This window comes from Genypterus blacodes, unplaced genomic scaffold, assembly GCF_046128005.1.
Source record: "Genypterus blacodes isolate CSIRO-AG114 ecotype Tasmania unplaced genomic scaffold, CSIRO-AGI_Gbla_v1 ptg000133l_1, whole genome shotgun sequence".
Taxonomy (NCBI): domain Eukaryota; kingdom Metazoa; phylum Chordata; class Actinopteri; order Ophidiiformes; family Ophidiidae; genus Genypterus; species Genypterus blacodes.
The window spans coordinates 8,031,413-8,045,996 of NW_027466935.1; the positions used below are offsets into that span (position 1 = coordinate 8,031,413).

General features: G+C 47.6%; 2 protein-coding genes across 2 annotated transcripts in view; both read left to right on the forward strand.

Moving 5' to 3' along the window:
- The window catches only part of LOC143011342 (anthrax toxin receptor 2-like), a 54,562-nt gene that overhangs the window by 36,434 nt on the left and 3,544 nt on the right, over positions 1–14,584 (forward strand). The window lies entirely within an intron of this gene.
- On the forward strand, positions 584–12,674 carry LOC143011258 (chondroitin sulfate proteoglycan 4-like). Its single transcript, XM_076164075.1, has 21 exons — positions 584–853; positions 1,551–2,651; positions 3,001–3,417; positions 3,543–3,664; positions 3,979–4,087; positions 4,220–5,545; positions 5,655–5,747; positions 5,840–6,337; positions 6,417–6,557; positions 6,691–6,873; positions 6,969–7,151; positions 7,281–7,457; positions 7,543–7,741; positions 7,849–7,980; positions 8,429–8,610; positions 8,741–8,927; positions 9,005–9,176; positions 9,627–10,005; positions 10,075–10,227; positions 10,401–10,982; positions 11,085–12,674. The coding sequence occupies exons 1-21, from the start codon at positions 611–613 to the stop codon at positions 12,189–12,191; spliced, it is 7,686 nt and encodes a 2,561-aa protein (XP_076020190.1). The 5' UTR covers positions 584–610; the 3' UTR covers positions 12,192–12,674.

Here is a 14,584-nt window from a genome sequence, read left to right on the forward strand (position 1 = left end):
AGAATCTGACAGGGATGAATTTATGAGCTCTGCACACCTGCGCAGGTGTTCCACTCATTCCTGCTGAACCCAATCACACAGTCAGCAGGAAGCCACTCAAGCGTGACCTCTGCACGCCCCTGCAGTCTGAGTCCGAATCAGAATCATTAAAAACACCTGTGTGAGCTCAAACTAGACATACAAATATTTCATCCATATTAAGTTACAGTTCTAAACCTTACGGGTTAGATATGTGGCCTGCTGAGGCTCCAAGAAAAGAAAAGTAGCTTTTCATACTTTTTCATGAATAATTCAAACAGTCATTCCCACTGAGCTACATGTGCTGTGAACCTGAACACAAGCGGTGATGTTTGTGTTCAATCTGTGTCACCAGATGAATCAGAATCAGAGCGTTTCAGGATGACCTCTTACAGACTGCATTAGCTGTCATTAATTGAATTTGGATTGCACCTATAAAGTGCAGTGGAAATGTTACATTAAGCACTTACAGCGTCTGATGGGAAATCAATACAGGTTAATGGAACCCTGGAGTGCCGAGTGAGGGCCTTGTTTTGGTCATTTGGATTCTAATGTTAACAATTGTTAACAGCCCGTCTTGTTGTGCAGGTTAATGAACTCTGACCTGGAAAATGATGAAGGCAAATCGATATCATTTGAAAACAGCTCAGCAGCTTTTTTTGTCATCGCAGTCTCCTTCTATGGTGATGGATACATTCATGTGCGGACGGTGGAGGCGTCCAGCCAGACGTCGCTCAATGTGCGATTTCGAACGTCCAGCCCGTCAGGCCTGCTGTTCCTGGCAGCAGGACGCACGGACTTCCTGCTGCTGGAGCTGATCTCCGGACATCTACAGGTTTTAAAACACAAACGCACCTTTCCCAGCGTGTAGACACAGATTAAACATTTATGTTTTCATGCAAATGTAGTAAGTTTAGAGCTCATGTAAAAGCAAAAGTGTCACAGATGTCATTCACGTCAATTGACAGTTATGGAAATAAAATCTGTGTAGAGGCTCTGGCATAGTGAAGTGCCTGATACCTTCAAAGCGAGAGAAGAAGTCATTCATATCGGTATTTGGTATCCTGAGGTGAGCCAGAGGAACTTGAACTCGACAGATGGGTGTCAGATTGCTCCCAAAGAGAGAAAAAAAACCCACAAACCCCCTGGCACTGACTTCATTTCAGAGCAAGTTCCATCATGACCCAAGTTACCACAATAATTGATGTTAGCTCCAACTACATGGTGAGGAAGATTCTTCAGAGAGAGTTGGTTGAATAATCCCTCAACCTCCACAGCTCATTTGCCGTCTGCCTTGTAGAGAACGCAATATTTGAATTGAAATATATGATTATGTTATTATATACGGTATATTATGTATTTGAATTGTTAAGGTTTTCTTCAGTAAACAAATCTACAATCAGTGCCTACTTCATGATCTTCTTCTGCATAGCCCACAGCCCTGAAATCAATCCTATTTAATTTGTCTTGGCTTGTCTTTTCTACCCGATCTTCTCACTTTGTCCCACCTGGCCTCCACTCTCCCTCCTCAGCTGCGTCTGGACATGGGATCAGGTGAGCAGTCGCTGCACTCAGAAAAGGGCATCCATCTTAATGACCTGGCCTGGCACTCCGTGGAGCTGACCCACGACCGGCATAATGTCTCCTTGATCGTGAACCAAAACTCTCACACCAGCCTCCAAATGCCAGCACCAGATGTTGAGCTCAGTGTTGAGGATGGGCTCTTTGTTGGAGGTGCGGTGGGGCTGAATCACCCTTACTTGCTCCAGAACTCTACAAGGTTCAGAGGTTGCATGGATGAAGTTGTGTTTAATCAGCATAACCTGCTGGCCAGCATGAGGTCATATTCTGGGTATAAGAGCGTCCACGAGGTGTCTGTGGGTTGTAGTCCCCAGTTTTCGGCGACAGAAGACGATATTATCGGTTTTTCCGGCTCCAAATCCTTCATTTCGCTTCAAACGTGGGAGATGCAGCAAGAAGGATTGTTTGAATGTGAACTGCTCCCCTCTGCAAGGCGTGAAGATGGGTTGGTATTGTATAGCTCCACCCTCCCAGGAGGGTTTGTGGCTATCGAAATCAAAGACGGTCGTCTAGTGGCAACAATTGGGAATGTAGATGGGATAAAAACTGAGCTACGTTCCCAAATGAACGTTCACAGCAACCACACCTGGTACCGTGTCTGGCTGCACCTGCTGCCCCACAGTGTCCAGCTGAAGGTGGGTGAGGAGATAGTTAACACCAGCCTGGATCAGGACCTCCAGGTCACACAGCTCAAAGGGCCTCTCCTGCTGGGAGGGCTGGATGAACAAACCCTAGGAGAAGCAAGAGGATCTGGGCTGCAGGCCTCAGGCTCCTTCATAGGTTGCCTTCGAACAGTCAGGGTGAACACTCAGCTCACTGGTCTGCCTCATGCTGCTGTCACCAAGGACATCACTGTGGGCTGTAAACTGGGGAAGCCTACAGTAGTAGTGGTCACTATCGGCCCAACAGATTCCCCTGGTTCGGATGTTACCACGCATTCAATTAGCACCCAAAAGAATCCCCGCAGAAAGAAGATCCCCAGCTTCCTGTTGCTCAGAAAGCTTGAGGTGGCAGAAGGAGACACGGCATCACTGGAGCCAAAACACATCAAGGTAAAAAAGCTCTGCAACAACTCTGTATTTGTGGTTTTCAACACATCGCTGAATACTCTTTTGGTTTGATTGCAATGTTTTAGCTTTTAGACACTGAGCAACATTAGCAACCCTGTGAGCACTGAATATGTTTGTCCACCTGATGAATAGAGTCATAGTCTCCCTCCTGTGGATTGTGGTTGTGAGAACTCAATCTTAATCATCGGGTTATCAATTGAATGTAAACAGCTGCTTCTTGTTGATGATGAGAGCAACAAGGCAGGGTCGGGCGATAGTTCTCTCATTATGCAGATTCACATAACAACAGCAACAGTAGAATAAGTCTGACCCTGTTTTCATTTCCCCCCAGGTGAACTTGGATTTCAGGAAGTTGGGCATTCATCCAGCTCAGCTGATGTTCCGTATTGAGGAGAAGCCCGCCAATGGTCGGCTCAGGCTGAACCGGACTGACTCCCAACCATCTGGAAGTAGAGACAAGGATGTGAATGCCAGCAACCCAGTGGCAGGAGAGGAGGAGGAGGACCGGGCTTTCAGCATGCTGGATCTGTGGCAGGGCCGGGTGATGTACGTCCATGGAGGGTCAGAGGACCTGCGCGACTTCTTCACGTTTTCAGTTTTTTGCAACAGTAAGAGGCCGCTTCCTTTATTTCTGAGAAACAGCCGCCTGCATCAGTTTGACATCACCGTCAGTCCTGTGAATGATGCACCAACTGTCAGTCTGCCGGAGGGAAACCTCTTCACTCTGCTGGAGAAGTCCAAGCGAACGGTAAGTACAGCAAGTAGGAAGTAATCACTGCAAATACAGCAATGATATCCGGAAGCAATCACAGCAAATACAGCAATGATATCTGGAAGCAATCACAGCAATTAATGCAACCACAATCTCTCCAGTTGACCACAGATGTGTTGAGAGTGTCAGACCCTGACAGCAGTCCTTCAGAACTGGTGTTCAGCTCCTTGAGAAACCTCAACGCTGAGGCCGGATTCCTTGAGCACCAGGATTACCCCAGCAGGTTGGTGCCTTGCTCCTGACTCTTTACAGACACACAACAACACAAATCGTTTTATAACCAACTGTGGAGGTGCATGAGCGGAACGCAATCAATGGATTCATACATTTCAACTGACATTAACTTGAACTCCCATTTACAGCCGAGCAAAATCGAGCAGGTGAAGTCTCAGGAATTTCCCTGAGGACAAAAGTAGATCAGTTGATAGTAGTCACATTAAGGTTTGTTGCTGGATCCCCTCCAACTTCCAGACTGTTCTCTGACCTGATCTCTTAATATTTGGCACAGAAGCTAATGGGAATGCACCTGTCTTCCAGAGCCATCACCATGTTCCCTCTGTCAGACCTGGAAGACGGTAAAATCAGCTTGGTCCACACAGGGGTCCCCAACTCCAGGCTGGCACTGAGGGTCAGCGACGGACAGAAGGTTGGTAGTACCTTTGAGCAAGTTTTCATTTGGCCTTATCTTTGTAATTTGACCTCTTTTATCTCATCTTCTCCTGTTTCCTCTCCCTCCATCTTCATCTATGCTTGAATCCTTGTTCTGCATCCTCTTCAGTTGAGCAACACGGTTGTTTTGAGGATCCTGGCCGTGCCTCTTGAACAAAAACTGGTGAATAACACTGGGCTGGTGGTGAACCAAGGCGGAGCTTCAGTTATCACAGCCAATCATCTGGCAGTCCAAGTTAACGCACCCAATCAGACAGTGGACATTCGCTATAATGTGACTGAGTTGCCTCGACATGGTGAGCTCCAGAGGTTGCACTCCAACGGCAGGTGGAAACCAACACAGTCCTTCTCTCAGAACCTCCTGGTAAAGGAACGGATTCGATACCTCAGCACTTACCGTGGCCTCCAGCCTCAGAACAACATCACAGATCAATTCAAATGTCAAATCAGTATCGGTTCCAACACGACTGAGGAAGTCATTTTCTCCATCTCAGTTCGCTGTATCCACTTCAAGGTCACACGCAGCAAAATGGAGGTCAACGGTGTTCAGGGTGCAAACATCACCCGTGAAGATCTGCACGCCATCTCCAAAGGCGTCAAGCTGAATGAGAGTGAGCTTTACTTCAGGCTCCTATCTGCACCAAAGAAAGGTCACCTTCTCCTCAACCACAAAGTCATGAAGACACACTCAACCTTCAGCCAGAAGAATATCACAGACGGCTTCCTGAGGTACGAGCTGCTAGCCAGGCTGCACGAGGACACCAGGGACGCACTTAGCTTCCAGGTGTTCTCAACACACGCCAACTCGACGCTTTACGACTTCCGAATCAACATCAAGGCAGAGTCGAGCAGCTTCACCGTCCTAAACAAAGGCCTGTCTATCCTGGAGGGTGGAAGTAAAGTCATCACTAAAGACATCCTGTTCACCAACACGGCAAACAACTGGATGGTGGAATACCGCGTCACCACGAGCCCCAGGTACGGACAGATCAGGAGGATCAACCTCTCCAACTCAACTTCCATCAACGACGACATTGCGACTTTCACGAACAAGGACATCATGGCAGAAAGGATCATGTATGTGCACGACGGTAGCGAGACCGGGCAGGATTCTTTTACTTTTCAAGTCGCCGTTTACAGACCAACCAAGCACGGCGACAAGGAGGACAGAAACGCCAGCGAGCACATCTTCGACGTCTCTATCCAGCTCGTCAACGACCAGAGACCGGTCAGGGTTGTCGATAAAGTTTTCCACGTGGCCCGAGACGGTCAGAGGTTGCTCACGCTGGATGATCTACGTTACCGGGACGACGACACTGATTTTGAGGATGGCTGGTTAGTGTACACGCGGAGGGGGATTCCTGTGGGGGACCTGGTGCTTGTTAATGACACCAATCACAAGCTGTACGAGTTCACTCAGAAGGAACTGGAACAGGTTAGACCTTTTTATATTTAAAGGGTAATGCCACTGTTTTTTTTGCAGCTATCTTGCCACTCTTTCGTCCATTTTTCTCCAAATGTCTTTTTTCATCTCTTCTCCACAGAGAAAAGTGTTATTTGTACACAGAGGAGTAAGTTTTGGACGTTTTGTGCTTTTTGTATCAGATGGAAAACACTATGTTTCAGGGCTGCTCGAGGTGATTATATTGTCTTACATATACATACATTAATGTTTACAAAATTAAGTAAAAAACGATTATAGTTATTTTAATGTGTGTTGCCGGTGCAGGTGATGGCTCAGGATCCCTTCCTGCGTTTGGGGAACAGCACAGGCCTCATGGTCCAACGAGGAGGGGTCACGACCTTGACCTCTGCTAACCTCAGCATCTCCAGCAACCTCGACATCCGCGAGCCACAGGAAGTGACTTTTGAGGTCTTCCTCCCTCCCAAATATGGTGTTCTCTTTTTTGTCGGTGGCGACACAGAAGCAGATGCAATCTCGATATTCACACAGCGAGACTTGGTGATGGGGCGTCTGGCGTATCGACATGACGGCAGCCAGGAACTGTCCGATTGTTTCAACGTGACGGCGAGAGCGAGGGAGAGGGAGAAGGAGAGGAGCAGCGAGGGAAGAAAGGACCGACGGAGGAGGGAGGTGCAGCTGGACATTGGCGTGCCGGTGAAGATCTACCTGGAGAGTCACCAGAGGCCACCGACGGTCCTCAGTAACCGTCCTGTGGTTGTGGCAGAAGGTCAGAACGTGACCATAACCAGGGAGCATTTAGAGGTAAGACGGCCTGTTTTGCTTTATTGGCTCCCAAAGTTGAGTGAGTGTGTCTCATCCTTAAGTGAGTTGTTTTCTACAGGTGGTTCATGAGGACAGCCAACCCTCAGAGATTGTTTATGCTGTCCAAAGCCCTCCTGCCCTGGGCGTCCTTCGAAGGATATCCCCTAAAAAAGAGCATGGAGTCAATAAAGGAAAGCAGCAGCACCAAAACTTCTTTCAGGTAGACATAGTGGTAACATATCCTAAACACTGTATTGTCATTTCATTTGACAGTTCTAAATTGAAGCTTTAAAGTGTGAAAGGTTTCTTACACTCAAGAAGCTGATGGGTGCCTTGCTTGGTTTCTCCCGCAGGGCACAAGAGAGCCAACAACCTCCTTCACACAGGAGGACATCAACCAGGGATTGGTTGTCTACCAGCAGCAGAAACAAGGAAACACTAATGACCCTGTTCTGTTAGAGGCCACAAACGGTGTCACTGTGGTCGGACCAATCAGGCTGGAGATGGACATCATCCCCGCATTGATCCCGCTACAGGTAGGGAATGTCTGAACGTCTTTTTCTTAAAATACACATCTTTACTGCCAAGAGAGACCGACTTTTTCCCTTTCTCTCGTTGGTTAACTCTGTAGTTGTCTAACATGACCTTGGATGAGGGATCGTCCGTGCCATTGACCTCTGACCTCATCAAAGTTGCCAATCATCACTTCTTGGGCATGAACTTCCTGTATCAGGTCATCGATCCGCCACGACACGGACACTTGGAGCACAGCAGGATCCCTGGAATGCCAATCACTGCGTTCACTCACACTGAGGTCGGACTTTAAACACAGATTCATAAAGACGCAGGATCGGATAAATGGATATGTCTTGACTTTTTGGGTGTAAAATTGAGTGTCTCCATTTAACTCTTTTCCATTTGACGCCACATTTTCTTTGTCCAGCTGGAACGCAAGTACGTCTCCTACATCCACGATGGCAGCGACACATTGAGCGACAATTTCACCTTTGTGGCCAACCAGACTGAGATCAGGAAGCACAGTCTGCCCTGCACGGTTCACATCCACATCGCAGCTGTCAACGACGAGATCCCAGTCGTCACAGCCAACAGAGGGCTGAAGGTGAGGATCGATGGCACGCGTTCTTAGGACCACGGCAACAGGAAGTAGACGCAGATTGAGATTTGCTTTCCTTTCCTGTCCTCAGATCTTTGTGGGTTCTCTAACGGAAATCCCGGTAGACGATCTGAGTGCAGAGGATTTGGACACCGAACCCGAGGGGCTGGAGTTCATCGTCACACCACCCAGCAACGGCCACCTGGCCCTGAAGAGCGCCCCCTCTAGGCACATCCTGAACTTCACCCAGAAACACATAGAAACCAAACAGCTGGTGTTCATACACAGCGGTGAGCAGATCAGAACTGACTTTATATTAGTTTAGAGTCACCTGTAATCACTTTCTACAGTCTCAGATGAGTCTTGATGAACAAGTGAATGTTTCCTTCTTTTTTAGGTGCCTTTTCTGGAGGATTTCACTTCCAGGTGAATGACGGTGTCAACTTTGCCCCTCGCCAAATCTTCAGCACCGTCGCCCACTCTCTGGTCCTCACGCTGCGGAGGAACCATCCCATAGAGGTCTACCCAGGTACCACAGCCAAGCAGTTTGAGTTTCAATCTTCTCTTCTCTTCTCTTCCCCAATAGTGTGAAGGAGAGCAGTTTAAGCCTCACTGTTCTTCTAATCACATGAGAACTAAAATGGTAGATATCGAAATGTGGTGCAGTTGCGTCTTGTGGCACTAGGTGGCACCACTGGTCTAAAGCAAAACAAGCGTGAAATTTGGCTCCGACTGCTAAACCTTATCAGGATTGTTTCAGCTGAAGGTTACACAAATGTTGTTCTGATAGACAAATGTAAGAGCTTTACCATCTGACGGCTTACAGAAAGTTTGTTCAGATAAGGATGAATGTTCTGGCCGTGCAGACATGTTTGGCTCTGTGTTAGAGGTTTGGTTCCCTTTGGTCTGTAAATAGAGTTTGCAGCTTCAGTCTGTCGTCTTCCAGAATGAGCTGTGTTGTCTCTATTTATTAAAAGGTTCTGTGACACCAATCACTGAGCAAGAGCTTCAGGTGGTAACCAATAACAACGACGACGACAACATCAGAAGGAACCATACCATTGTGTTTTCCGTGACCTCTGCTCCAAAACTCGGCAGCCTGGTCCAACGTTTACCTGACAACTCCACACGACCTATTTCCACCTTCACACAGCATATGGTAAGACTGTGCGTGTGTTTGTGTGTGTGTATGTGTGTGTGTGTGTGTGTGTACTGGGTTGTGCATATTTGTTGAATCACCCCAAATGAGGTCATCAGTGCATTTATGGAGGTGACTTTGTGCTCCTCAGGTGAATGATGGCGTGATCCTCTACGACCAGAACAAACCAGAGACAGTTGGGTGGTCAGCGACAGACTCTTTCTCCTTCACTGTGTCCTCTCTTCCTGCTTTCCTTCCTCCGCACAACTTCACCGTCTTAATCTCCTACCAGGCCAACGTGCATCCTCAACACAGGACTACCTTACTAAACAACGCAGGTACTCCCTTTTGACCGCTGCTCACCAGGAAGACAAGATCAGGTGGAGCCAATTTGTGTCCGTCTCTTGTGACCCAGGTGCTGTGGTGGCCGAGGGAGGCACCGTGTTCATCGACAGGTCAAAGCTCGATGCCTCCAACCTCCTGAGGAAACTTCCAGAGCCCAGACGCCAAGAGCACCAAGTCCTGTATCGTATCATTTCCCTGCCAAGGCACGGAGCTCTGTCCCTACAAGGACAAAACCTCACCAGGTGTGTGTCTGCGTGTTAAATGTCTATGTTTGAGCTGATGAAGTCAAGGAAACAGCAAATATCTCAAGAATGTTTTCATTTCACACAAAAAACTACAATGTCACTGACCCAGTTTATATAAGACTTTTTTCCCACTGATGAACTCCCAGCTGGATTTTGTTGCTGTTGGATTCCTGCCATCCCCCTGCATCATGTGGAGTTAAGCGTTTTGCCGTGTACTACATTATGGAATTCCACTTAATTGTCCAGACATGTTAGGCCGGGCATGTTGAAGGGAACCGTACCACCTCCAAATGTTCTTCTCTCCTTGCGTCTCATTTTCCTTTATTGCCAGAAGAAACAGAAAAGATTGAGAGCCAATACGAGCTTTAACAAGATCAAAATATGTCCTTTCCGACGCACATTTACTGAAGGATTTATTGTTGTCTTTGGGTTCTCATCCTCCCTCAGGGACCATCCAGACATCTCACAAGTCACCCTGAACAAGTTTGGCATCACATACATCCACGACGACTCTGAGACCACCAGTGACAGCTTCACATTCCAGGCCTGGGTGGCTCCTTTGAATCGCTCCTCTGCGTCCTCGTCCACTTTATCTTCTGCCGCCTCCTCTTCCTCCTTTTCCCCTCACTACTCGCCCTCATCCTCGTCCGATTTGTCGCTAGACCGGACATCTCTGCAGGACGTTAAAGAAGGTCTGGAAGTGACAGAGATGTTCAACATAACAGTGACACCGGTCAACGACCAGCCGCCACTCATCAGGAGCCGATCGCCGAGCATGAGTGTGGTCGTTGGCGAGAGAGTCGTACTTGGACCTGAAAACCTGCAGGTAGGCCATCAGAACCGTTAAAATGAAGTAAGTAGTCTTGTGTGAATTCTAATCCTCTGGCTCCTCCAGGTTGAGGACCATGATACCCCCCCAGAGGAGCTGCACTACCTTGTGATCAGTAAACCAAACAACGGCTACCTGATGCTCGGGGAAAGACCAGAGCCCGTGACCTCTTTCACACAGTACGATGTCAACCATGGCCGGCTGCATTTTATACAGCAGGTGAGTCGCTGCATGAGGGAGGCTTTACTCCATAACATTAGCAACAGGTGAGAAGGAAACAGAGAGAATGTTGTAGAGATGCTGTACACATGCAGAGGATTGTAGGGAAGATAGAACCCAAAGAAAACTGATTTTACAAAGTAAACTACTGACTGTTCCCCTCCATCCCTCAGGGTGAACCCTCAACGGGAGTTTTCTACTTCAACGTAACCGACGGTCATCACAGTCCACTCTACAAACTGTTCAGCCTGGAGGTGATTAAGCCAGCTGTCGCCATGGTGAACAACACTGGCCTGTCGTTGGTCCAAGGCAAGACGGCCGTTGTCCTGACAACAAACCAGCTGGCGGTTCAGACCAACGGCCGCAGCCAAGCCAACATCACCTACAGCGTCACCGTGTACCCTCGACACGGACGCATCGCAATGAACGACTTGGAGGTCACCGCCTTCTGCCACGAGGATCTCCAGTTGGGCCGCGTCGTCTATCACATGACTGACCTCAGCGAGTCAGAGGACAGCTTCCAGATGTCAGTGACGGCCTCCTCGCACGGCGTCGACTATGGAAACATAACGGGGCAGATTGTGAACGTAACAGTGCGGCCGCTGATCTACCTAAGGGAGCCTGTGAGGGTGCCCAGTGGAATTCCGGTGAAACTGGGCAAAGGCATGATGGACGCCTCAGAACTGGCCAGAATCAGCAGAGTCGACCCGGTGTTTGAGGTTATCTCTCCACCTAAACATGGAAAACTAGTCAAGGTAAATCTGTCTGTCCAAATGTGCCGATAAAGTTTTCTTGGGGGGACAATACGAATGGAAAACAGAATTAACTCTTTCTCTGTTTTGTGTCTGTGTGTGCAGATGACCTATGACCCTGACCGAGCAGCAGAGGTCCTGAGATCGTTTACATTTCGAGATGTTTTGCAAGGCCGCGTCGCCATTGAGGAGACACTCAGCGACGGCCCCCCCACTCAACTCAATGGTACCAAATCCAGCGTCACCACCATGCGAGGTCACACTCCCGCCACGGCGCTCAACGATTCCTTCATCTTCCTGCTGAAAGCCGGAAACGTGCAGCCAGCTAAAGGTGAGCTTCACTTCACCATCTTACCCCATCACCAGATGCGTCAAGGGCCCAGGGGATCAAACAAAGCAGACAGTCCAGGTCACGAACGCACGACCCGGTTGCCAACACACAACAGAACCTCAACTGGAGGAGGAAGAGGAGGTGGACGAGGGGGAGCCACGACAAACAGGGGGGTGGATGCAGATTTGCACCCCCACATCTTGTCACACAAGCACCAGAACAGGACCCTTCACAGGTCCAGGCCTCACAGCCACTGGGGGAACCACAGTGGACGACCACTAGACGGAGGAGCGGGTCGGGGACATAGACCCTCACAGCACCGCACCCCTTCTGTCCCGGTGAAACATGGGCCAGGGGGACCCCCGTACAGACAGCCAGAGACTGTCGAGGTCCCTCCTCGCCCTGCGTCCGACCCCCTCCTCATCATCCTGCCGTTGCTGGCTTGCTTGTTGCTCATCATCATCCTCGTGGTTTTGATTCTGGTATTCCGCCACCGAAAGGAGAAACAGGCTCGGACGCGGCTCCTCCGGGAACTCGCTGCCATCGTGTTACCCACCGAGGGCAGCCCGTATCTGGGCAGGCCAGAGCGGAGCGTGGCTATGCCCTCAGTGGTGGTGACCCCCCTTGGCCCCGGAAGCTGCCCCGACTCCCCGCCTGGCCCCAGAAGGAAGAGTCTGGCCCCTGGAATGACCTTCTGGGGGCCATTGGAAGCTGATAGAGGCTGCGGTGTTCACAGAAAAGTTGGCAATACGTACGAACGAGGCAACAGAGGACACAAGGGCGGTAGTAACGCTATGCCAGCTGTTACCGCAGGATTTAAGATCTCTCAGAGGTCGTGCTCCCTCACTCCGACTCTTAGAGACAACCAGTACTGGGTTTGATGGATGTGATCTGAAGAACTGTGCCTTCAAGGTGTATTTTGCTGTGAAGGATATAAATGACATCAATGAGCTCTCTGGAGCTCTTCTGGTCAAATAAGCAATGTCTAAAAAGCCAAACGGTTTTTAAATTGAGATTTAAATATGTTAGGTTCCTATTGTTTTTGTAGCACAGGTATGATGAGCAGGTGTTTACTGAGGTGGGACTCTGAAACAGGGCTAGACTGTGTTTCAATACAAACATGCTTTTTGTGTAGATGCCTTTTGTTTACATCCCATGAAGTTACAGTATTTATGTCCGTTGTGGTTCACGTGCTCTCATGCACATAAATGCAGAGACCTGACGTGTTAACCCTGTGTGCTCATCTACCAAACCTCTACTGTTGCCATTTCTCTACACAGTATTAAGAGTGTTTAGTTTAATGACTTTGGACCTTTTTTGCCTGCCTGTCTGCGATGCACTGTGAAAGAATTTTAAAAATAAAATAAAAGATGTTATTTGTGAATCTCAATGAGAATTCAACTTCTTTGTTATTCAGTGTTTTACTTTCTTCTCCTTTTTCTATTTTGTCAAAATAAAATCATGTCCACTTTTTTAAGATGATGCAATCACTGCTGAAAGATTTGTCATAGGAGAAAATATCAAAATGATGTTGATTGGCTCAAGATTGGGGGAGATGAAGATTTTAACAGTCCATAATATACCACTTGCTTTTATTTTGGTGGTTTTACTAGGTGAAATTGGCACTCGCCCCACATCAGTACCTAAAAATAACCACAAGGTGGTGTTAGAGTGCGGCCCTTTGTGGTAATGTGCTTAAACTTTTGGTCTTTGACATAAGTTTAGTTCCGCCCTCTTCAGGTTATGTTACAGAAATCTTAAACTACTTTGTTTTTGATTTCCGGTGTGTGTGCTGTCGCATCATCCTACCTCTATAAGACTTCAGGTGTCTGAACTTGTTATGCTCTCCTTTATTCCATCAGTGATTGTGAGCTTTGCAGGCCCTGGGGACGCAATATGACCCCAAACCGTGACTCTCCCTCTTCCATGAGTCACTGGGTGCTGGTGAGACACCTGCCTTCTGCTCAAAACATTTTTTTTTACACCTAAGGGGACTACCAAGTTAAAACTGTTTCTCCTTTTGTTTATGAACAGTTTGTCTAATGTGAACTGATAAACCTCCAGATCTGAAGAAATCCAAAGAAGATTAAAAAAACCTTTCTGGTCCGGTCAATAACCAGACTGTGTCTTTTGTAAAACAGGGGCTCCACTACAAACCACACTGCCAAGCTCATCATGTTGATTGGAACACCTGATTCCAATGAGATTTGAGAGCTCTTTAGCTCAGACGTCTCTCTTTGTGACATGTATTAAGACTTTTATCTTTCACCCAAAAAACTTCCCTGCATCCTCACATTTTCATTTGTGTATAAGCATTTTAATAAGAGTACCATGCAGCCTGTTATCTCTGAATTTGCAGCTGCTCCTTGACAAATCTATAAAAACTTGGAAAAGCCGTTATGGAGGCTTTCACTCTTGTCTCTGTGCTGTTTAATTTGGCCACTATTAGAGAGCCTTTCTCCTCTCTGCTGAGACATAAGAATGCTTTTGATAACATGGCTGCAACAGTGCGCACACACACACACACCGAGTTTATTCAGAAAGGAAAGCCCAGAGGCACTTCCTCTCTGAAAACCTTTAGCCTCAAACAGTGAAATTAAACCGACTTGAGTGACTTTCTGATCAGAGCACATTAGCCAAATCAGGACAACTTGTAAAATTAATTCATTATGTGAAATCAAATGAAAGCAGAGTCGAGGAAGCAAATGCAGGTCTAAATAATGAAGCGCATGGAGCTGCAGTAACCCGAGCCTGCAGTCCGTCAGCTCTGGTGTTAGATATCGAGGCCTGGCTGTGTTTCTCCTGCTGCCTCCACCGCACAAACAAGCCACAGCACACTTATTAGGGAAAACCACATCAAACAACAAACATATTGTTAACTGAAAAATAATCACAATATGAAAATACAAATGGTGTTGTAGTAAATCAGAAGACAAAGCACCGAACAAGAGTGAAAAGTCAATAAAAACCTTGTGGCGTTCGGATGATTGTAATATATTCTGATTTTATTTATTTTTCTGCAAAACTGTCCTGTTATTTAACATTAAAAGTGGTAAGAAGTTAATGACGCAGCTTGTGAGGGCAACTTCTGATCAAAAACAACAAAGCAAAATCCCAGGACAGGAATGTGAAGTCACGTCTGTAAATGCAACGACCCATTTACAGAAACATTTAAAGTGAGTGACGACCTGTTAGCACTAAAATACACCGCTGTAATACAATGTACAGCTGTAATCTGCCATAGAGCACCTTTCATGCACAATACTCACCATCC

Excerpts from the sequence above, each read along its gene's own strand:
- LOC143011258 (XM_076164075.1), top strand. The coding sequence starts at position 611 with ATGAACTCTGACCTGGAAAATGATGAAGGCAAATCGATATCATTTGAA. Across the intron at positions 854-1,550 it reads TGATCTCCGGACATCTACAG|CTGCGTCTGGACATGGGATC; the intron begins GTTTTAAAACAC and ends CTCCCTCCTCAG. Across the intron at positions 6,558-6,690 it reads AGCACCAAAACTTCTTTCAG|GGCACAAGAGAGCCAACAAC; the intron begins GTAGACATAGTG and ends TTTCTCCCGCAG.